The sequence below is a fragment of the Dipteris shenzhenensis genome, chromosome 14 (assembly GCF_047967505.1).
Source record: "Dipteris shenzhenensis isolate YYH24624 ecotype China chromosome 14, Dip_SZ_1.0, whole genome shotgun sequence".
Lineage (NCBI taxonomy): Eukaryota > Viridiplantae > Streptophyta > Polypodiopsida > Gleicheniales > Dipteridaceae > Dipteris > Dipteris shenzhenensis.
Window position 1 is genome coordinate 55,959,367 of NC_141609.1, and position 23,054 is coordinate 55,982,420.

General features: G+C 43.5%; 1 protein-coding gene across 1 annotated transcript; it reads left to right on the top strand.

Annotated features, from left to right (window-relative positions):
- The first annotated feature begins 39 nt into the window (after positions 1 to 39).
- Positions 40 to 22,612, top strand: HSBP (heat shock factor binding protein). Its single transcript, XM_087384899.1, has 5 exons — positions 40 to 140; positions 6,937 to 7,008; positions 20,914 to 20,937; positions 21,250 to 21,292; positions 22,159 to 22,612. The coding sequence occupies exons 1-5, from the start codon at positions 138 to 140 to the stop codon at positions 22,281 to 22,283; spliced, it is 267 nt and encodes an 88-aa protein (XP_087241025.1). The 5' UTR covers positions 40 to 137; the 3' UTR covers positions 22,284 to 22,612.
- The last annotated feature ends 442 nt before the right edge of the window (positions 22,613 to 23,054 follow it).

Consider the following 23,054-nt stretch of genomic DNA (forward strand, 5'->3'; position numbering starts at 1 on the left):
TGGGTTGGACTTGTTACATGGAAGAAACTCTTTTAAGGGGAAAGGCGAAGATTGAGAGAGCACTTTTGGTTGTTGGCTGAGAGCAGCGGAGGATCGAGGAGCGATCGCAGCCCCGCCTTGCCTTCATTTTCGCAATCATGGTTTCGCCTGCCCATCCCTTTCTCTCTTTTCTTCCCGTTTTCTTTTGTACATCTTCCCTGCAAATAAGGGCTTTTATTCTAACGAACCTTGCCAATGTTTCCTCTATTCTCTGTTGATGCTTTTACCAGGCCCAGACGTCTAATTTGTTATGCTGAGCGAGCGTTTCTAGGGGTTTGCCATGTCAGTAATTTTTTACGTTCTGTGATTCGCTCTAGGCTTCTCTAGCACACAGCGTGCTCTGTTGCATTGTGAATGTCGATGAGTAGCAGACTCTCTTTTCATTGCAATACTAAGTCTCGTTAAGCAGCTAACGCTTAACGTAACAAAAAATCACTGGGCGTGATACTTGCCATACCGCCTCTTCTTTAATGCATTTGGAGCAATAGATAGGTGCTGATCAGTTAGTCCTTCCACAAATTAGAGTCTGTTGCAATTATATTTCGAATCGCATTTAGATCCCCTGAAAGTTTCAAGTTGAGCATGGTAGAGGATGTCAAATGTGAAGAGTCATTCAAGAACCATTTCCATGCCTCGCTGATCCCCCGCATCAAGATTTCTCTGGGTTTGGGAGTAGGGGGCACCCAAAATGTTATCACTACTAGCAGCTTGGCCGATGAGTCCATGAGCCGAATTTCGCTATGCCCATGCCCATTTTTTGACCTGCAAGTGGAGTTCTCCACGCAAACAACGCAAACAGCACACGGTCTTTCCGCCGTTGAATTTTATTGTTACTATTTTTCTATGACGCCAATGCTGATCCCTTCGAAGGGACATTTGAAAGCGAAGTTGCGTTCGATGCATCTGTATTACTTCCAACTCTTTCTTGGAGAGGCATAGAAATCTGCGGCAGGACCAGGATTAAAGCCTTTGCTAGATTTAAAGAGCCATTACAAGCAGCTTAGGTTTTTTTAAATAAAAACATTGGAGATCTGTTCGTGATTCGTGGAATCTTGTTTCCTTTTTGCAAACAACGCATATACTTTACCCTCTTCATTTCGAACTGGCAGCTTCTCAAACGACTCCAAGCCCAAAAAGATATGAACTGAACCTACTTCTTGTTGTCGAACTGTGCTGATGTAGCTCATTTAGAAATATGGCCTTGGTAGAGTAGCCTACATATTTGACACTCCTCTCATCAATTGCATGCAATGAAACCCCTTGGTCGAACACGACAATGGACAGGTAGTTTTTGGTCATTTTATTTATATCTATAAAGACATTTGGATTCACTTGAAAAAATCTAACTTTTGCTATATGAGCAAGTTAACGTTTTTTCTCAAGAGCTTGATCATGGTCACCTTTCAAGAGACTTGTAATGCGAGAAATGGAATGAAGATGGTGGGGCAATGACTCACTAAACTTTTGGGGGTTAAGACCCTCACAAACAACTAACTCAACCACTAACTACGGTTAAAGGAAAATAACGTCAATGAGGGAAAAAATGCTTCTAACGTTATTACTAACCTAACATTGACGACTACCCTAATATTTCCAACACTCCCTTGTCGTGACAATGTTTTGAAGTAGAAGGTGTGATCTCAATCACCAAATGGAACACAAGTTTAAAGCTTTGCGGCAAGCTTCAAACTTTTTTTGAGTTAGTGCCTTGGTGAACAAATCGGCCACAGGCAAAAGATCAGGCTGATCTCCACTGCATGTGACCTCTCTTTTGACATAATGGTAGTGAATTTCAACGTGTTTTGTGCGGGCATGAAACACAACCTTCCATGCTATTGCAATAGCATTTTGACTGTCAATAAGAATTGGAGTGGGTGACTCCAATGATGCATGTAGATCAGCAAGCAATCATAGCAACTAAATACATTCAACTGTTATTATGAAAGCTGCTCTATAGTCAGCTGTACAAGAGGAGGTAGCAACTGTTGATTATTTCTTATTCAACCATGAAATGCATCAATGTCCCAAAGAAAAACAATTTCTATTGGTTGATTGCTGAGTGGCATGATCACTTGCCCAATCTGAGTCACTATAAGCATGCACTTGCAAGTCACTTCCCTTGGAAAGATCAATCCAAATGACCGCGTGCCTTGCACGTTGCGAAAAACATGCTTGATGGCCTACCAAATGGGCTGTGCATAGACCTACTCAATTGTGACATTGCAAACTGAATATTTGGCCTAGTATTGCATAAGTAGATGAGGTATCCAATGCTATCATGCATGGATAACTTCAGCCCTGGCTCCGTGGGAGTAGTAATGGGCTTGCAGTCCTGAAATCTAGACCACTCTAACAGTCCTCGTATATACTTGTATTGTGTCACAAAAATGCTAGAATCATTTTGCATAAAAAGGATCTCCAAGTAGTAATGCAAAAGCCCCAAATCTAACGTTTCAAATGTCAGATTTCAAGTATGTGTGGGGGTGTGGATTTTTTTAATTTTTATTTTGGCAAGAGGAAGTAAATTCTATTAATGCTTGAAAAAACCATACAACCAGCTTCCAATAGGAGCTGTTGATGAAAATAAAAAAAAGAGCTGGTTGCCAACTACAATAACCATATGTTTTCGGATCTTATGACTCATCGCCTATAGAGAGTCCGAAACAGGAGCTAGCAGTCATGCTGGTGGTCTATATGCCCAACGAATACCCCTCGCGGAAAGGGTGTAGAAAACTATTGTCGGCCATGTCTGGGAGAAACGCTGCTGCCTCTCGACGGTCGCTCTTGAGCCTGGTGTACTGCGCTCCCAAATGGCGTGCAATGTGAAGATGATATCTTGCTAGATGGCGACTAGAGTAGCTGTCGGAGGGGGACGATCATTTTTCAAGCAAAATCTTTCGAGCGTCCGAGCGAAGGGAAAAAAAAGCTTCCAACTATATAAAAGTATGGCAAAAATAGATCCAAACAAAACATAGTTTCCCTTAGAAATATGCAAAGTATTATAGCAATGTCCATTTTATACAAAAATCTTTACATGAATCTTTGGGAATGGTGAGTAACATAATGGGATGACTTTTGAAGAAACCCACATGTAGAGTAGACTTCTTTATGAAAATTCCCTTATGATCCTTCTTACAACTTTTACTTAATAGGGGGTGACATGGAAAACCCTCTCATGAAAGGGTTTATCCAAAGAAACCTCATTGAAGCAAGCCATCAAGGTAGTTTCGCCAGTGAAACCCCTTTGAAGTAGGTCTTCCAAGGTAGTTTCGCTGGCGAAACTACCATGGACAGCACTTTTAAAAGTGGCATAACTTTCACATCGAATGCCCAAATATAGTCATTCAGCCACTCAAATTGATCGAAAAACCCCATTTGAGAACATCTATGGGGTTATATTTTGGAAAATATTGCATATATAGTATTAAATATTAAATATATTTTATAAGAGTGATATATAAGCCCAAGTTAATACTTATTTATAGTAATTTGAACTTCTTTAGAAACATATCCATAAATATCTTGTTATTTATGCTATTAAAACACTAGAAAGCTCTTATCATATTGATATAAATGTGTTTAATAAGTGATTATATATGTATAATATTGTTATATTGAGAGTGATTATGAGGGATGTTTCTTAAAGGAATTATTTTTCAACACTTTTTAAAGGTAATAACAGGGGTACAAAGGATGTCTATGAAAAGAAAATTTATGTTATGTAAAATTGAATGAGTAACAATTCTGTATATTTTTACGATAAAGGGATCTAGTTCTAGTGAAAATAAAAGTGTAAAAACCATGTTTCCTAAGGAAATACAATTTTTTAAATCTCTTGAAAAACACGCTCGGATAAACTTGCTCATAGGTTTTTGCTCGTAAAATTGACGCACCCCCTGTCAGAGGGATCGACAAACCCCGTCACCCTACTACATCTGGCCACCCATACGTTCTAGGTGGTGATGTGGATTTGTATGTGCGAGAGCATATATTTATACTATGGTGTACACCCACCATTGGGCGCTAATGACGTTGATGGGGATGTCATAGTAGCTAGTCCCTGCTATGTGTGATGGTGTTGTGTTTTTAGAGGATGAGTTTGGGCATGTTCATCTAGAGACATATATTGAAATCTGCAATTTTCTTTGCATTGTTGCCTATGAGCAGCATATCATTTATCATCCACGAACAAAATATGATCAACAAATCCCCTCCATCCTTCTTGAGGGTGCCTTCAGTTGGCCTATTGCAAAGACCCTAGCTGGTCAAATATGCATAATCTATTTTAGTATCAATGCATCATCTGTGGAGTGACTAGTACACTCATCATAGAGGTACCGTGGCAAAAGATACATGAGCCTGTCTGTCTTAAGGGAGTGGAGGTGCTACCCCCTTCTTGAGCATGAGGCAATGCTCCAGACCGTTACTCTGTTGAGCCTAAACGAGCCTCAACCGGAGTGGGCTCAAGTTGAAATGCTTCTAGATAGGGCTACAATAACCCATGTGCATCTGCCAATTCACCTTCCTCCATCCACTTCGCATCTAGTGCAGAATAACTTAGGAACTTCACTAGATAGCGATGGGAAATTGTACCTTTGATCTTTCTTTCCTTATGTGCCAAGATTTGCTCTAGGATCAAGATCTCATCCTGCTCTTCCGATCTAGGCTTTTTCTCATTAGGCATCTCTTCAGGCACATCCCCATGAAAAGGTTTCAGCAAATCGTCCAGTGCTGTGGTAGCTTCAGCTTGTAAGCTACATCATTTATCTTCTGCAAGACTTGAAAGGGCCTATAATACCTCATATTCAGCTTGTTGTACAACCTTTCTTTGCCTTTGTCTTGCTTTCTGAAAATGACAGAACCCAGTCACCTTCTTTGAAAACTAGCTCACGATGGTGATGATTGGCTACTCTCTTTTGCTTTTCCTGGCTTTTCTAGAGGGCTGCTTTTACCTTCTAATAAGCTGCATCCAAACTTTCCACATATCTATCAGCTTCAAAGATCTTGTCCTTTGTGTGCAAAATGGGAGGAACTTTTCTTCCACCTTCTACTATTTTAAAGGCTGCTTTCCCTATGTACTGTGTTGTTATATGCAAACTCAATCAGTGGCAAAAACTGTTCCCACTTTGCCTTATGCTTTGAGACATAGCATTTTAAAAGATCTAAGACAGTGAATTTGCCTCTTCTAACTGTCCATCCGTCTGTGGGTGGAAAGAGGATGACAACCGGTAGTGCCCATGTTCTCAAAGAGACCTATCCAGAAAAGGGTGGTCATACGCGGATCTCGATCACTGCCAATGGATTGAGTTATTCCATATAGCAATTGATAGAGGTGTTCTCATCATGAGAGTATACGGTTACTAGATGACGTGTTTATGATGTTAGAGCTATGTTTTGAATGTCAAACCTAGCTTGAGTTTCAAAACCTAGAAATAAACTTAGTCATCAATGTAGTTTTAATTACCTCTAGATTAGAAATTTTCTTTTCTAATAAGCTTGAAAACCTCACCACCCAACCATTAGCAATTGTTTACAAGGGCACACAACTAGAGACCTTTGGAAGCACTATCTTCCCCCCATGCTCATTGGTCACCTACTATGCATGTATTAGTCCATGTAGACATCTAGTACCCTTAGGGCACTGGGCTAGTAAGTGCACGAGTTGTCCTAACTAGGGACTACTAGCTCTTTAGGATCACTGAAACCCCCCAACCAATGACCATTGTTAGTCTCCATGTTTTTATAGTATCCTTAACCTCAAGTCTTATGACTTGTTTAGTACCTAACGTTCCTTGGACCTTCTCTAATCTAGCATGGGCTAGTAGTGTGGATGGGGCATTATAATATGTAGTCCTAACTATGAATGATTTGTTTGATACTTTTTGACCCTTGTGGTGGACCATCATGAGCTTAACTTGCACTGTGTCCTTTGACATGATGTTTGGGTGATTTCTTAAAAGGGAACAAAGAGTAACAGCTCCTTCAGAGAAAAAAGTAATCCTAATATGAATGTGTTATCATGTTGGTCTTTATTGTGTATTCAAAGAAACAAGCATGATGTACATGCCCAGTTGTAGTTTGTTGATAATGTGATATTTTCTTTTGCTTAGACCAATTTGTTTAGGAGAGACTCGTATGCAATTGTAGCTTGGATAAGACTACATCTTTATCAGCCTTTTCTTTTAGTGCTACCCTTGTCATGAAAATTGTTTAGAGGGAATGAAATAAAGCAAAAAGGGCGAGTTGATGGAATGCTTTGCTTTATGCTAGCTAGATTTGGAAGCATGATATGTGAAATGGAACACATTTTTTAGTGTTTGTTTAAGGCATTACATTCTCAATAATGCCAGTCTTAGACTGCCTTGTTTTGGAAATGTGTGACACCTCTCTAAGCGTTGGCACCATGTGTCACTACGGACCTATTAAGCCATAACATATCCCTTGATGGTGAAGTTCATGGTGGGACTCTTGGTTTCACTTGTTTCTCCTTTTGGTGATTTCCATGGGTATCCCAATGCTTAAAATTATAGTGTAAAATGATTGTGTGAGGCTCAACACCTTTGCTCAAGGTAAACTGTGAAGAGAATCAAAGAGAAATTCTCAGCGTATTACCGACTTACTGCTTTTAAATGTGATAATCATATGTTCGAGTTTAAAAAAGAGAAGCTAAAACATTTTTTACTGAACGGAAAGTTTGTGTCTAGGATGAAAGCGAGTGTTATTTGATAATGGAAGAATTGTAGCAAACCTGAGTTTTGATCCAAACACATATGAAAGTTACATCTGTTTTTTCTGTTTCTTGCATAACTTAGGAAGGCTCCTTGAGTTTTTTTTTTTTGGGGTTTAGACCTTATGCGTATACCTACTGCTTATCATAGACTCATGGGCTCTTGCCAGGATGGAAGAGGGCATGGGCAGCCGCACGAGACAGGGGAGACAGCTCAAAATACTGCAGACCTCACAGCCTTTGTAAGTTTTTTTCTGTAAATACTAGTTTGTTGGTAGGCTTGACCCACTAAGCTTGTATGCTTATTAGTGTGCTCAGGTTTGATCTACTTTTGAGGATGCCTTAGCAGGTTAAGGCTTGTGTTATATAGATGCTTGCTATGTGTGAATTCAGCCAAAAAAATTTTGTGAGCATAAGGGGTTTGGAGCTTTAAGCTATTTGCCTAGCTTACCTGCCACAGAATTGCTTTGGGAATCAGAAAATTTCCAAGTATGGTCCTGGAGTCGTCGTTACACATCATGATGAAAAAGTACATATCTTTAATTGTTGTTGTGGTGAGATTTTGCGGACTATGTCTGGTAGCTCCATATCGAGATGCTGGGGCATGTAATGTCATGGAAATTCAGCATTTTTACCTGTACATCAGTAGATAAGCACTATAGTGTGCTTGTCTTTATGGGACTTCGTAGACTGAAGGCATTTTGCATTCTCTTTGCGTTTACAGTACTGAGTTTAATGCTAGAGTTTTGATACATGCACAAACTCTCACACACTCTCTACTTATGTGACTAGTCTGAGTTACAATGCATGATGTTCATTTTCACTGGTTCCTATTATATCAGATGATGACGGCACAGTTTCATCCACCCTTAGTCACATGCAACATACTTCATTAGAGTTGTATCTTGCACCCTGTTTTTTCTCTCATAGTGATTGGGAAGCACAGTTATGCTGTCCCTTCTGGTATCTTATGGACTATTTTGTACTCTTGGGCCAATTTGGTCTTCTGAAAGCATTGAAAAAGCTCTCTCTCCTCCCCCCCCCTTCTCCCAGCTTCTCTCTGTCCCACCCGGCTTACTCATGTGAATAATGCTTTATGCATCAAGTGACATGTTTCACACATACATTAAGGAAATTTCTGGAAAACAAGCAACCAAGTTTATTGGTCATGGATCTTGTCTTTTCTCTTACAGATCAGGAGGATTTTGACTTGCCACTAGCAACTGCATGGTCTATGCCTTCTAAGCTGCATATATGAAGTATACGGCATTGATACACAAGCAAGTTCTATGCTTATTTTTCAAGGATTTGAGGTGCTTATTAATGGGATTTGGGACTCGATTACAAGCAATGAAAGCGTAGATGAAAGAATGCTAGAGTGCTTCAATTAGAGAGAGCACTTACAAGAGTGCAGGGCAGCAAGCTTGAATGATCGATTCTGAGCAATGGAGCTCACCGCCTCTTATTTAGGTGAGGGATGAGCGTACTGTAAGAGATTTAACCATGCATGCAGTGCACATCATTGGAAGGAATCTTCACCGAGAATAATTCACACATGAGACAGAGATAGAAGAGAGAATGTAGATCTGTATAAACACATCTCAATCAGGCTGAAAATACAGCTCCACCACAAGTACAATTTCTGGAAACCAGCTTTGCCTCTCTGGATGTCAGTAGCCTTGCTTGCACTAATCCTGACACGGGAGGTGAAGAAACAAGTGCTAGTTTGCAGTGTGCTTGAACACTCTTTGAAACATCCCCAAACCAGGTCTAGTAAGCATCAGACCCTGGTAGGGTACAACTTCAAGCTAGAGTCCAAACAAACCACGGGAGGCACCGGTAAACAACCCAAAAGGGTTGGAGCTAGCAGCTCATCTCCCAGCTGTTGGCTCAGTATGTTGAGCCACCCCCAAGCCTGAGGTCTAGACCACTGCGGAGAGCCAGCAGCGTCGAAGTCCAGACATGTGTCCCATACCACCTGCCCTTTCCTCTAGCTGTCGCTCCCAAGCCGGCAGGTCCACGTCCAGAGGAGCACACTCGGACCCTTGTCAGTGAGCCCCTGGCTAATTTTAGCTGTAAGCCTTTACTTTAGCATGCATGCCTAAAGTAACTTTACTTTGTGGCCACGCTTTGCCAAGTTTAGCTCAACCATGCTACGCCTTTAGTAGGCTAGCTTTATACCATGTAAGCTCCCTAGGTTGTTCCTAACTTTGGGAGGGACAGAAGTGTGTGATGGAAAGTGGAGGTGCAATCTCCACTTATATAGCCCATTGAATGCACAGGGCACAGAAGCGCCAAACTGACCAGCAGGCCGACCAGTTAGATGACTGACATGTGGCAGGTGGACTGTCACACCAGCAGCTGACATGCCATATCAACATCTGATTCAGCTGCCATGTCAGCAGTAGTGCCTGCTGCCACATCAATGTTGTACAGTCCACATGGCTGTTTGCCACATCAGCAACCTGCAGATGGTGCTACATCAGTGCCCTATGGCCCGTAGTACGTACAGCTGCGTGTGTCCCAGGGGGCCACATCCACACCTCGGGGTGCTCTCCTAGTGGCCAAGATGGTACATCATCATCCCTGGTGGCTGTGGCACATCTGCATCCTTTTGAATGCATAAGAATGACAGCCATATGCTGTCCTAAACAGGCAGTCCATCTCATCAGGATGATCGATGGCTGCACCTTGGTGTACGAGCATCTCATCTTTACCTTAACTAGCATGCTCATGGGCTTCTCTTCATTTGGGAGCCTTATAGGTGAGCAGCTAAGCTATGATGAAGGGTAAAAGACGGTGGAGAATTGAGGCTTTTAGAGAACTCCATAAACTCGAGAAAGTGTAGGTGTGGTGAGCCCTTGGAACTCAAGTCTAAGATTTTGCATGCTGGCGAGTTGGAATGAGTAGAATTTTGTCGTAGTGTTTCTAGAGAGGATATTCAAAATTGTGGCAATTGTGCAATCCGCGTAACTGAAATCATCAAGATAGAATAAACCATTTGAAAACCCTTGACTAACGCATCTCAAACATGAATGCCATGTTGCCACATGCGAATTGAAAGCAGTCTGTAAAGGAATATGGTAAAAATATTGAAAAATTGGGAATACTTGTCAATTTTGTATTGTTAATTGCAAATATAATATTTAGTCAAGTAGAAGTGATGATGACTTAGACTTTGCGTGAAGTCACATACAAACTCAATTTCAATGTTGGTTTACGTAGGTGTCACAATGTCTTTATATATCCTAGTGATTTCCTTCAATCTTTACTTGTGTATTTGATATGAGAGCGAGAGAGAGAGAGATTGAGTCTTCTCTTGCCATACATCAACATGAAGGAACTGAGGTGAGTAGTCTAATGCACGCCAGTTGAGACTTTAACCCTGGCCAATGTCAAGATGGACATCCATGGTGCCATGGTTGCTACTATTTGTGCATTGACATAAGGTGCCTACTAACTGTTACACAAATTAAATTGCAACTGGAGATTGTCTTAATCTCAAATTTGTGAGAGAATGCGGAGAGAGAGAGAGCAAGAGAGTGAGAGCTTGAGAGCTGAAAGCTTGAGAGCTGAGTTGCAATAGAAGAGTGTAAAGAGTACAACTGAAAGTGTGAGAGATAAGGTTTTGTCCTAGTGACAAAACCTTAGTAGTCACTAACCATAGTTAGTGAACTAACTGCGGTTAGGGAAAAAAACCTCTTAAAGAGGGAAAAGTACCCCTAACTAGCTTATTAAATTACATTGGTCACCGTTGAATTATATCTATAATTCTAACACCCCCCTGCAGTGCCAATGTCATGTACAAGGCTGATCAATCACCAAACGGATATAAGTTCAGGGCACTGCGAAATGCCTCAAACTTTTCACGTGGTAGTGCTTTGGTGAAAATATCTGCAACGTTGTCATGTGTGGATACAAAGATCATACTGATCTCTCCTGCATGCAACTTCTCTCTGACGTAGTCATAGTGAACCTCAATGTGCTTCGTGCGAGCATGAAACACTGGATTCTTTGCCACTGCAATGGCACTCTGACTATCAGTGAGAATTGGAGAAGGACCCTCCAAAGACAGATGAAGATCAGCAAATAGACGTCGCAGCCAGACATATTCAACTGTTGCTGTGAAAGCTGCCCTGTACTTAGCTTCACAGGATGAGGTAGCCACTGTAGATTGTTTCTTGCTCAGCAAGGAAATGCAAGATTTACCCAAAAAGAGACAGTTGCCACTAGTGGACTGCCTAGTGTCATAATCACCAGCCCAATCTGAATCACTGTAGGCATGCATCCGCAAGTCACCCCCCCTGGGAAATAGCAAGCCAAAAGACTTCGTGCCCTGCAAATAACGGAAGATGCGCTTAACTGCCTGCCAATGCATAGTTTTTGGGCTGTGCATGTACCTGCTCACCTGAGATACTGCAAACTGAATATCAGGTCTAGTGTTGCAGAGATATATGAGGCATCCAACAGCCTGACTGTAAAGTGTGGCATACACTAATTCTCCTGCATCATGCATTGTGAGTTTCAGCCCCGGCTCCATGGGAGTGGCTATGGGCTTACAATCATGCATGTTAAATCTGTCCAAGAGTTTCTGTACATACTTGGACTGAGACATAACAGTGCCACGTCTCTCATGAGAGAACTGGATCCCTAAATAAAAGTGAAGCAGCCCCAAATCTGACATGGTCTGCAAATCAGCTTTGAAATCTGCAATTTTGTCTTCATTGGACCCTGTGAGCAGGAAGTCATCGACATAAAGAAGGATGACTAAAATTTCCCCCCCATCCATCTTGATGTAGAGGGTGCTCTCAGTAGGACTATTGTGCAGCCCCTTGCTGGTCAAAAAGGCATGAATCTTGGCATACCATGCACGAGGGGCCTGTTTCAGCCCATATAAAGCTTTGTTTAGCTTGCATACTTGAAGTGCATTTGCTGTAATTTCAAAACTTGGAGGTTGTTTGACATACACCTCTTCCAGCAAGTCCCCATTTAAGAAGGCTGTTTTTATGTGCAACTGATGAACATTCCACTCAAAATGTGCAGCCATTGCAATAACTGATCGGATGTGGTCGATCGGGATGTAGGAGCGAATGCCTTCTCATAATCTATGCCCTTTTTTTGAGCATAGCCTTCAGCAACCAGCCTTGCCTTGTATCTGTCAATTGAGCCATCTGGCTTCCGTTTGACCTTGAAAACCCATCGGGTGCCAATGGCATGTTTACCTGGTGGCAAGTCTACAACATCCCAAGTCTGATTTTTTGCAATGGACTGCAACTCATCGTGCATGGCATTCATCCAATGCACATTGTCCTTTGCCTCTTCGAATGTGGCAGGCTCTTCCTCATCAAGAACATGGTTGTAAGACACGTTAAGACACGACACGACGTTAGACACGCTTCAGACACGAGTGTCTAACGTGTCTTAAAGATAAGACACGTAAGACACGCCATTGTGGTTATAATAATAAATATTTAATTAATATATGTATAAGTATGCAAATGTACAACTTGCTAGCATAGCTAGCTGCTAGATTCTAGAAGTACAATAAGCTACACTTAAATAATGCAAGAAGAAACAATGCACTTGTACAATGTAGTTAAGAGTCAAGACTCATCACTCAAGACTTAAAAGTTAAAGTTAAGACTCACGACTGAAGAGCTCACAAGTTTTGAGTACTTAAAGGTTTAAACTGACAATTGAATCTTTTCACATGTGACATGAATGAAAACTGCATCTCGATACATATAATTGAAAGGAAGCTTTCGACTCTCAAGACTCAAATCTATGAAGATTCATCCTAATCTGAATCTATGAGGTCACTGCCACTGCTAGATCCAAAGTCACCATCAATGATAGCATGGCTAAGTCAAACTCAATGTGTGTAGTTACTCCCCACCCACCAAAAAAAAAAAAAAAACGCAAGAGTGTCTAAAGGTGTCTTAGGTAAGACACGTGTCTTAAGTGTCTTATCATAAGACACGAGTGTCTTAACAACCATGATCAAGAAGAGTACTTGCATATGCTGATTCCACTGAATTAGCACCTTCCATGTGCCTTGCTGCACTGCGAGTCCTACCAGGTAACGGAGCATCAATTTTACTCTCCGTGAGAGTCTGTAACAGCCAGTTTGGGACTGTTTTTGCTGCATGTATGTCTGCAATTTCTTGCTGCACCACCTGTTCCACTGCCTGTGGAGGTGGCAAGACATCCTGTGGCGGAACTAAAGCATCTGGAGGTGGCTGTAAATTCTGATTTGCATCAGAAATATCAGCAGGGGAACCCAAGGCAATGGGTAGCAACCCCTCAAAGACATCCTCTGAAGAAGAAGGCATTTGAAATTCAGCCTGAGTGTGAGCTGAATTTTCAGCAAATATCACATCTCTACTGACTATGATCTTGCGTGTAGCAGGATTGTAGAGACGGTACCCCTTGCTTTCTGCACTATACCCAACAAATATGCACTTAATGGCTGCAGCATCCCCACTGTCAGATGCATGAGGAGCTGAATCTGAAACAGCCATACCGGAGCTGTTTTTCTTCTCTTTTGCAAGCCTTTTCTTGCATTCTGCAATGTGATGACCTGGCTTTTTGCAGTAGTGACAAAAACCCTTCTTCTTGGGCTTACTTGCATCATTTTTAGCCTTTTGTGAAGGCTGTCCTGACCCACTGGAAGGCTGATTTACTGATGTCTTTGCCTGTCCCTTTGTTTTTGATTTAAACTTTGAGAGCATAGCTTGTTCACCTGCACGTGAAGCCAAGTTTTTCCTGGTCTGCTCTTCCTGAAGTAGAAGTCCTATCAACTCATGAAAAGTGAGAGGATTTGCACCCCCCCTCAATGATAAGTTCAGCGAGGTATGAAAGCTGAGATAAGACTCAGGAAGAGAATTCAGAGTGGTTGTAATCATCTCTGAATCAGGAATAATTTCATCTATGTTTAACAATTGCTCTTTGAGATCCTGTAGCTTTGTGAGGTGGACTGACATGGAGTCACCCTCTTCCATATGTGTATTATTTAACTCTCTTTTCAAGAAAGATACCCTTGCATCATTCCGGGCTGCATACATGCTTTCTAAAATATCCCACGCTGCCTTCGAGGTCTTACACGACCGGATATGCGGAATGATAAATCTTTTCACTGAAAGAGAGATGCATGACAAAGCTAAGGCATCCCATGAATCCCATCTCTTCTGCTCTGGAGTAGTGGCTATAGCTGCACCAACAACTTGTTCTGCAGCTGTCCCCTGTGCACGACCTCTTCCACCTCCTTGCTGAGGAGGGGTATTAGGTGCCATACCTGCTGGTCGGATCTCACCTCCATTCACATAATCCCATAAATTGCGAGAAATCAGAATATTGCGTACCATAAAACTCCAGAGGGAGTAGTTGGTACCATCCAACTTGTCTTCCTGTGAAAGACCACCGAACTGGAAGTCATTCTGATTTTGCTGGGCCATATCTGAGAAGCAGATACAAAACTGAATTCCCTTACTGGGAATGACTCCCAAAAAACACAGCCAAGCACTGGCTGTAAATGCAACTCAAATTTTTGTACTTGCACTGTCAAAAATCTGTCCAAGCATCAAAAACTCTCCAGAATCTGCCAAAAGTGCTGCAAAACACTTCAAGAAAGGCAGTATGAACTGAAAACTCCAGAAATTGCTCTCCCAACACAAAAGCCCCAAAATAGGCCCGAAATTGCATTCAGAAAGGGGCAAATTGATCAAAAGCCCCAAATGTTGCAAGAATTGGGCTCTGTCTGCAAAAGCCCCAAATTTCACTGCCAAAGTGTAGTGTAATTACAAAATTCCCAAATTTTTACAAGAAATTGTACTGCAGAATCAAAAGCCCCAAATTTCGAGCTTGAAATTGCAACCAGAAAGGGGCAGAAACTCAGAAAGCCCCAAATTTTGCAATTTCAGCAGAAAGCCCCAAATTTCAGACCAAATCCGCAATGTTTGCTCCAAGTGCAGCCCCAAATTTCTTCCAAAAAACTAAGCCAAACAATGGCTATCTGCAAACAATGCCTGCCCAAAAAACTAACTGCTCGAGTACCTGCAGAAATAAAAATCTACACAGAAGGCCTTTTACAAAAGTGTACAGACACTTTCAATCTTCAATGAGCTGACATTACAGAACTATTAGTGTACGGTCTTGTACGAAATTCGTACGTTGTACGGATGACTGTACGAAGGTACGGAGTACGGAGTACGGATGACTGTACGGAGTACGGACGACGATGCCGCCACACGTGTTGTAGATCTGTACGGTGCAAGAACTGTACAGCGCAGATCTGTACGCGGCGGTACGGACGGCGTTGGTACGTACGGGGTTGTACGGCGATGAGCTGTACAGCCGTACAGTCGCACGGTACTTCGAGTCTGCAGGTATGGAAGGTACGGATGCACTTCGAAATTGCAGGTACGAAAGGTACGGATGCAGCAGGAGCAGTACAACAGGTACGGTACGGTACGGTAGGGTACGGACATGCAGATACCAAGTACGGATTCCGTACAGTCGTACGGATTGTACGGGCGAGGTGTAGCAGCAGGAGCGTGGGCTGTAGGCTGGAGCTGAACGGGGAAGAAGCAGGGAGCTGGATCAATTGCTCTGATACCAAATGTGAGAGAATGCGGAGAGAGAGAGAGCAAGAGAGTGAGAGCTTGAGAGCTGAAAGCTTGAGAATAGAAGAGTGTAAAGAGTACAACTGAAAGTGTGAGAGATAAGGTTTTGTCCTAGTGACAAAACCTTAGTAGTCACTAACCATAGTTAGTGAACTAACCATAGTTAGTGAACTAACTGCGGTTAGGGGGAAAAACCTCTTAAAGAGGGAAAAGTGCCCCTAACTAGCTTATTAAATTACATTGGTCACTGCTAAATTATATCTATAATTCTAACAAAATTTTGTGCTGACATACTTGCCACTAGTGAGAGTAAGTGTCTTTAATAAAGATGCTGTGTTTCAAAGCAGTGACCTGGGGGGAGGCATGCAAGGGTAACCATTTTCAGTTCAGAGAGCGGTTTCAGCTTTCCGCCAGCGCTGGCATCAATCAATGCTTGATTTTGGTTGGTGAAATGGCTAGTGCATGGGTCAACTCCTTGTTAGAAAATACCCAACAGAGGGTACACGCAGCGGAAGACTTATAGTGATGCCCAGGAGCTCACACAGTGTGTGGTGTGGGTGTGGAATCACAGACTTCTTTACTTATGTGCATACAATAGGTGTGCAGACTCATCAATAGACAATGAACCAACCAGATAGAGAAACCACCAAAAAATATATATTTCCGTCCACAACTATGGACACAATACAAAAGAGGCAGATCCAGAGTCCCACCAATGATGTGGTCCTCTGATCTTACCACAAGGTCCTTCTCCTATCTGCTGGCTATCTCTAGACTCGAGTCCGCGTGCTCCACCTCAAGCGTAAGTAGACTTTCCGTCTAGATCCCTTCCACCTTGCTGTCTTTGCACCAGCCTAGGTGGGCAGCACCCTCAGCTAAGTCTGCAGCTACTGTACGCTCTCTTCTCCTCCAGTGATGAGGCCCAAGACAAGCTTCCTGCTGCTCCTTTCTGATGGGGCTTTTCTGCTGCTCCAAGTGATGTGAAATGAGGTCCAGGGCCTCTCCTTTTATAGGCCCCAAGGGGGCTGGCAAAAAACCGACCAGCCTGTTACAGACTGGCCGACCAGTCTGTGGCTGGTCCAGCCCTAAAAGGGCACACCCCCCAGGGCTTTTGGCCCACACTTTCAGGGTCCTTTGGCCCTCCATTCAAGGCAGGTATCCAGCCTATAAAAGGCCTGCCTCCTGCCCACTGACAGCCACATTTCCTTCTGCACATGCTGCCATAACTGCGCCTCTGCCAGGCCCTCTCCCAGTTCCGTGCAGAGCCGTACGCTGCTGATGTTATCGCGCCCTGCCAGGTCAGATCTAGGGCTTGCTGTCCCCGCCTTCTGCTCCTTCCACAGGTTCCATCCTCTGCAGCCTTCTTCTCTTGTGAGGTGCTGCCCATGTGGCAGCCCCCTCTTTCTTTCTTCTCTGGGCATCTTCTGCCCTAGGTCTCCCTCCTCCACGCTCTCCTCATTTGGGGGCTTACAAATGGGGAGGTGACCTTTCCAACACCCCCTCTCACCGACACATCTCAGCCCAATGCCAACACGTCGATGAAGATGCTCCAGTAACTCCCTGGTCGTAGTCCTTTGGAACCTTTCGGTGTCGTTCCTGGCTTTTCATCCAGTGGCTCCTGCTCCACCAGGTCCGGTTCCGCTTCCGCACACCATCCTGGTACACAGGTCCATCTCTGGTAGCACCTCCTAGTAGCACCTCCTTCAGTCACGTTCCCATCTCTGAACTCGAGCAATCCTGCCGTCACGATCTTCCAGTCGTCCCCCTCATAATGAGTGAACAACCTGGAGTCCTTCAGGCACCATGCTCTGAGGGTCTGTTTCAACCCGTCCTTCCTTTGGCAAGGTCTGCAACCAATGAATATTTTCAGATAACCTGGACCATGAACTCTCGCTGAGTTCTCAAGCAGGTACTCTTCTGGCTTTAGTACTCTTTGTCCATCACCTTCTAGCAATCTGCATCCAAGATTTGAAGAAGCACCAATACTTCCCCTTCTGCCTTCGAAGAAGGCCAATTCCTTCCAATCTCTTATCACCTGAGACAAATGAAGAGCAGAGTCTCTCCACAGCATGTTATAAAGGCTCAAATGCAGAATATCAAGTACATACCAGACTGTTGTACTGCCTGAATGTTCGCTCTGAAAGCAAACTTTCATTAAGGCACCCACCAAGCGCTTGCGTAATCTTGTACTGTCCCCTTCTGAACTCCAGCATCCATCTGACCATGAGACCCCAGGACCTTGCATGGAATCCACCCTCGTGTCAGTGTCAACAGCCACACACCTGGAAGGTACTAAGCGCTCCATGCTGTTCTTCACCTTCACAAAGGCATCTGACTCCTCGTCGACCCACATCTCTATGTCAGACATCCTTACTGTGATTTCTGGATCAACATATCTGACCTCGGTAACACTCGGTGATGTCACCAGGAACAACTCTTCGATTACCACATTTGCTTTGGCCTTTCCCTCTGAATCTGAGTTAGACTCCTTGTTGTTTTTCAGATCCGCCTTTTTCTTTCTGCAGTCCTTTGCAAAATGTCTGGGCGTATCACAATAGAAACACTTCTTCTTGTGCTTTCTCTTCGAAGTCCCCTCGTCGTCAGAGTCGTCTTTATTGGACTTGCCACCGTTAGGCTTGCCCTTTCCTTTGCCAGTGGAATCCTTCACCAGCATTGCCTTGTCATCTTTATCCTCGTTGTAGAGCTTCTCCCGAGCTTCCTCCTGTAGCAGTAATGGACACAACTCCTCAAACGTCAGAGGTTTGGTCTTCTGTCCTGCTGTCACAGCCGTAACAAAGCTCTCGAGGCAGTCTCCTCAGTACCATCAAGGCCAGATGGCATGAGTCTGTCTTCTGACCAATTGCTGCCAGCTGATCTCTAACCACCTTGACCTTCGTCAAATGGCTATGTACAGTATCTCCTTCTTCCATATCAAGATTGTAGAGTTGATGCTGAAGAAGCACGATCCGGGAGGTATTGTCTGTCTCGTATGGATCTTTCAGTGTGGCCCACGCCTCTACTGACGTCTCGGCCAGTTGGATATGCGGAAGAACAGAGTCCGCCGTAGTCCCTATGATTATTGCCAGGGCATGGGCATCTCTTTCTTTCCAAGCTTCAAGCTCCTCTCTGTCTACTGCCATGAGTACCTCCCCTTTACTGTCCACCATGTCCTCTGGCTTCGACTCCTCTCCCGTGGTCAGCTTCCACAACTTCCGAGCCACTAAATGACTCCGGATCTTCACTTTCCAGATCGGGTAATTAGTCCCGTCCAGGTTCCCAGACTCTCCAAAATTAGGGATAGTGAAAGAGAGGAAACGGGGGGAGGAGGAAGGGAAAGCAGGGGCTGAAGAGGCTGTAGAGGTCAACATCTGTGTTATTTATACCACACAGCAAAGTCAACCAAACTCAATTTCAGTAAACCAGAACTCTGAACGCACGTGACTAAACCTGAGTCACCCTCCTTCTCGCAAGGGCACAATCCTCCAGTCGTGGAAGTCGATTCCCTAGAGCTTCTGAATCAGGGTCGTCCTTAAGCAAGGTCCCTGCCTTCAAGCTCCCACACCTGTGAGCCTCCTACTTGGGCTCTGATACCATGTTAGAAAATACCCAACAGAGGGTACACGCAGCGGAAGACTTATAGTAATGCCCAGGAGCTCACACAGTGTGCGGTGTGGGTGTGGAATCACAGACTTCTTTACTTATGTGTATACAATAGGTGTGCAGACTCATCAATAGACAATGAACCAACCAAATAGAGAAACCACCAAAATATATATATTTCCGTCCACAACTATGGACACAATACAAAAGAGACAGATCCAGAGTCCCACCAATGATGTGGTCCTCTGATCTTACCACAAGGTCCTTCTCCTATCTGCTAGCTATCTCTAGACTCGAGTCCGCGTGCTCCACCTCAAGCGTAAGTAGACTTTCCGTCTAGATCCCTTCCACCTTGATGTCTTTGCACCAGCCTAGGTGGGCAGCACCCTCAGCTAAGTCTGCAGCTACTGTATGCCCTCTTCTCCTCTAGTGATGAGGCCCAAGACAAGCTTCCTGCTGCTCCTTTCTGATGGGGCTTTTCTGCTGCTCCAAGTGATGTGAAATGAGGTCCAGGGCCTCTCCTTTTATAGGCCCCAAGGGGCTGGCAAAAAACCGACCAGCCTGTTACAGACTGGCCGACCAGACTGGCCGACCAGTCTGTGGCTGGTCCAGCCCTAAAAGGGCACACCCCCCAGGGCTTTTGGCCCACACTTTCAGGGTCCTTTGGCCCTCCATTCAAGGCAGGTATCCAGCCTATAAAAGGCCTGCCTCCTGCCCACTGACAGCCACATTTCCTTCTGCACATGCTGCCATAACTGCACCTCTGCCAGGCCCTCTCCCAGTTCCGTGCAGAGCCGTACGCTGCTGATGTCATCGCGCCCTGCCAGGTCAGATCTAGGGCTTGCTGTCCCCGCCTTTTGCTCCTTCCACAGGTTCCGTCCTTTGCAGCCTTCTTCTCTTGTGAGGTGCTGCCCATGTGGCAGCCCCCTCTCTCTTTCTTCTCTGGGCATCTTCTGCCCTAGGTCTCCCTCCCCCACGCTCTCCTCGTTTGGGGGCTTACAGATGGGGAGGTGACCTTTCCAACACCCCTCGCCGCCGCAAGATAAGCTGTATAGAGGCTTGGGCGTTGTACATAGACTTGCATGGGTAGACCCCTCACCGGGGGATTAGAGCTGTATAGAGGCTTTGGAGCTGTACAGAGACTGAACGGTTAAAACTTGGGACCTGTACAGAGACTTCACACTGGTCGTACAAAGACCATAGCAAGATCACCCTTCACTGGATTTTTGTATCAACATCAAGGCTGCACGAGTCTTTAGGTGTATAGTATTCTTGGTGCATTAGAGGTGAGAGCTTCAGAATGCTTTTATTTGTGGAACTTCTAGGTGCGCTCAAGAGGCAGTAAATCTCTTCCCCCAAGCCATCCCCGCCACCAGAAAAAAGAAAAGAAAAAGGGTGGGTGGATACATTCATATGATGTCAAGAGAACCATAGATCTGGATTAAAGTTTAACATGAATACAAATAAGTAGCGAGGTAATTCTAAGACCATGAGTGGGTATGCCTGGTTAATGGACTGCGATACAGTACCTGCCAAGGTTGACACATGGTTCTTCCACATTGGCCAAGCTGATGGGTGCATTGTGTGCTACCACTTGTGCCATTGCTCATAAGTCTCATATCCTTTGACATCTTTCTGCAGCCCCCCTGATTTTGTTTGCAGTTCATGCTTCTCCAAAATCAACTCATTTTGTAATGTTCCCATTTTGGTCAAGTCAAGTTTAATCTGCATGTTTCCTTTTCTGCAGATTATACTTTGCTGCAGCTATTTATTATAATGTGCCATTTATTTCATTACAGACATGTTTCTTTTTCCACCGATTATACTGTGCAGCAGATATTTATTATAATATGCTCATTTATTTCTTACAGAATATTGTATGTATTTAGACCTTCATTTTGATCAGTTTTGCTACTCTTTTTGCAGGTTCAAAATCTTCTGCAACAAATGGTGAGTAATTTTGTTTGTTTGTTTCAAACTTTCATGGCATGAGGGCAGGTTCAAGAATTGAATCAGAAAAATTACTGGTAGACTTGGCTTGCTAATAGCTCTCTGATGAGAACCCCTAAGCATAGCTTTGCTTACTAAGTTTTTTTCTGCCCCCTCATTTACTTTTAATTTTTTCTGAAGTTGCTTACAAACTCTCTTCTTTCCTTTGTTCAATAAAAAAAGTTTATTTTTAAGATTGGATATATGCTAAGTCTTATGAAGGTATATATATAGACTTGGCTCTCTGATATAAGCTCACTCATTATGGTGCAGCAAGCAAGGTTCCAGACAATGTCCGAATCTATCATCACAAAAAATATCCTTGTTACTCGTGCTTTTTGACATGCATTGCCCATAAAGCTCCATGCTGATGCCAAGATTTGGAGGGAAGGTGAGGGAGCTTGGAAACCATGTCTTACTTCCCATTGAGGGTATGCATCTGTGCTTGAATCTGGTATTTGCATTATAATTTGTATGTAAGTTTTGATATATGGACTTTGACATCCTTCTACTGCATGTCAACACCATTCCACATTTTGAACCTGTTAGTCACCTCAGTGAGAACACGTAATGTCAAGGTGTTTCCTTAGCATTCCATTGAAAATGACATGCAAGCATCGACTTTGTAAGCTGGGTACATGCAACCTTAGCAAATCAATCTTTGGTTTCAAGGTGACCCATTTTAAAGATAGGATATGGGTCTTTGTTTTGCTACTAATGGTCTCAATTCTTACAAAGTCTTCCCTGCACCATCAAACGTCTGGTAAAATGAAGTCTCATTTTGGAATGAAATGAAGAGAGTGTCTCGAGTGCAGAATGCTTGCTGCCTTAAGATTTCAAGGATGTCGTAAGCCATCATTCAGTTAAAGACTCCTGTGGTATTCCTTTCACCATTCTGGCTCTTACTCACTGACTAGTGTTTAGTACAATTTCCAGTTAGTGCTCTAGATTCCATGACAGTTATGTAAGAGCATAATGTGATGCCCTCTGCATGGAAAAGTCAGCATGTCAAATACTTATTGTAGTACCCAGTCACACACAAAGGCCACGAGCATCCTGACTTCTTCTGGGGTGTTAGAATCAGATTGGGATTTTGTTTTTGGACATGCTGGCTGTTGTTAATCTGCATTACATTGTCATGTTAGCATTTTTTAAGGAACATTGTCACCTTGACATGTGCACTTGATGAAATGGGATCTCGAATTGATGATCTGGAGAAAAGCATAGGCGAGCTTACTAAGGAGATGGGAATTGAGGTCCCACCATCAGGTTCTGGTGGAGTTCAAGCTCAAGGAAGCTCAAAATGAGGTTTTTTATGATGTGCATTTGTATGGCCAGGCCAGGTTTCAAAACTGTATAATCTTAGCATACACTGATGTATTTCCAAACTCTTAATCTATGATGGATGTCCAGTTCATACATTTGAGGAAGCATTTGCCTTGGATGCCAAACAAATGTACAAAGAATACGCCTTAGATGCCAAACAATCTCAGTAGGAAGTTCGGCTTTTCATTGGTATCGGAGGAAACCTTTCTCTGGCCTGTGGACATGGCCTCTGAATACTATGCAATTCTGTTTTTTCATCTGGAAATTTGAATGTCACTAGGTGAACCTGATGGTGCGCCCCTTTTGTGCATGCTGCTGCTGTTTGGATAAGTTTTTTGAAGTTCAGGCAAGTTGTCTCATAATTGCTGGCTCTGCCCAAGGTCCTTCTATTACAGATTATGTGAGTTTTACAAATAGAGCAAGCAAGTTCATCTATGCAAAGCAGCATCTCCAATGTAGGAAGGCCTAGTGCTCCAATTCTTATATTAGTCAAGACATGATGTTCTTTGTTCTTAAAGAACAAGTCAGTACAAGCACTCGTGAGCACTGCCTTCAAATTGGTTCTGTCAAAGGAAAACAATTGTCAAGATGATTGGATGATTACGTTGCAACATTTGTGATGGAAGCCCGTGCATAGGAAAGTCTGAATGATTTGCATGTGTGTGTGTGTGTGTGTGTGTGTGTGTGTGTGTGTGTGTGTGAGAGAGAGAGAGAGAGAGAGAGAGAGAGATTAAACCAAAATGGAAGGGGGC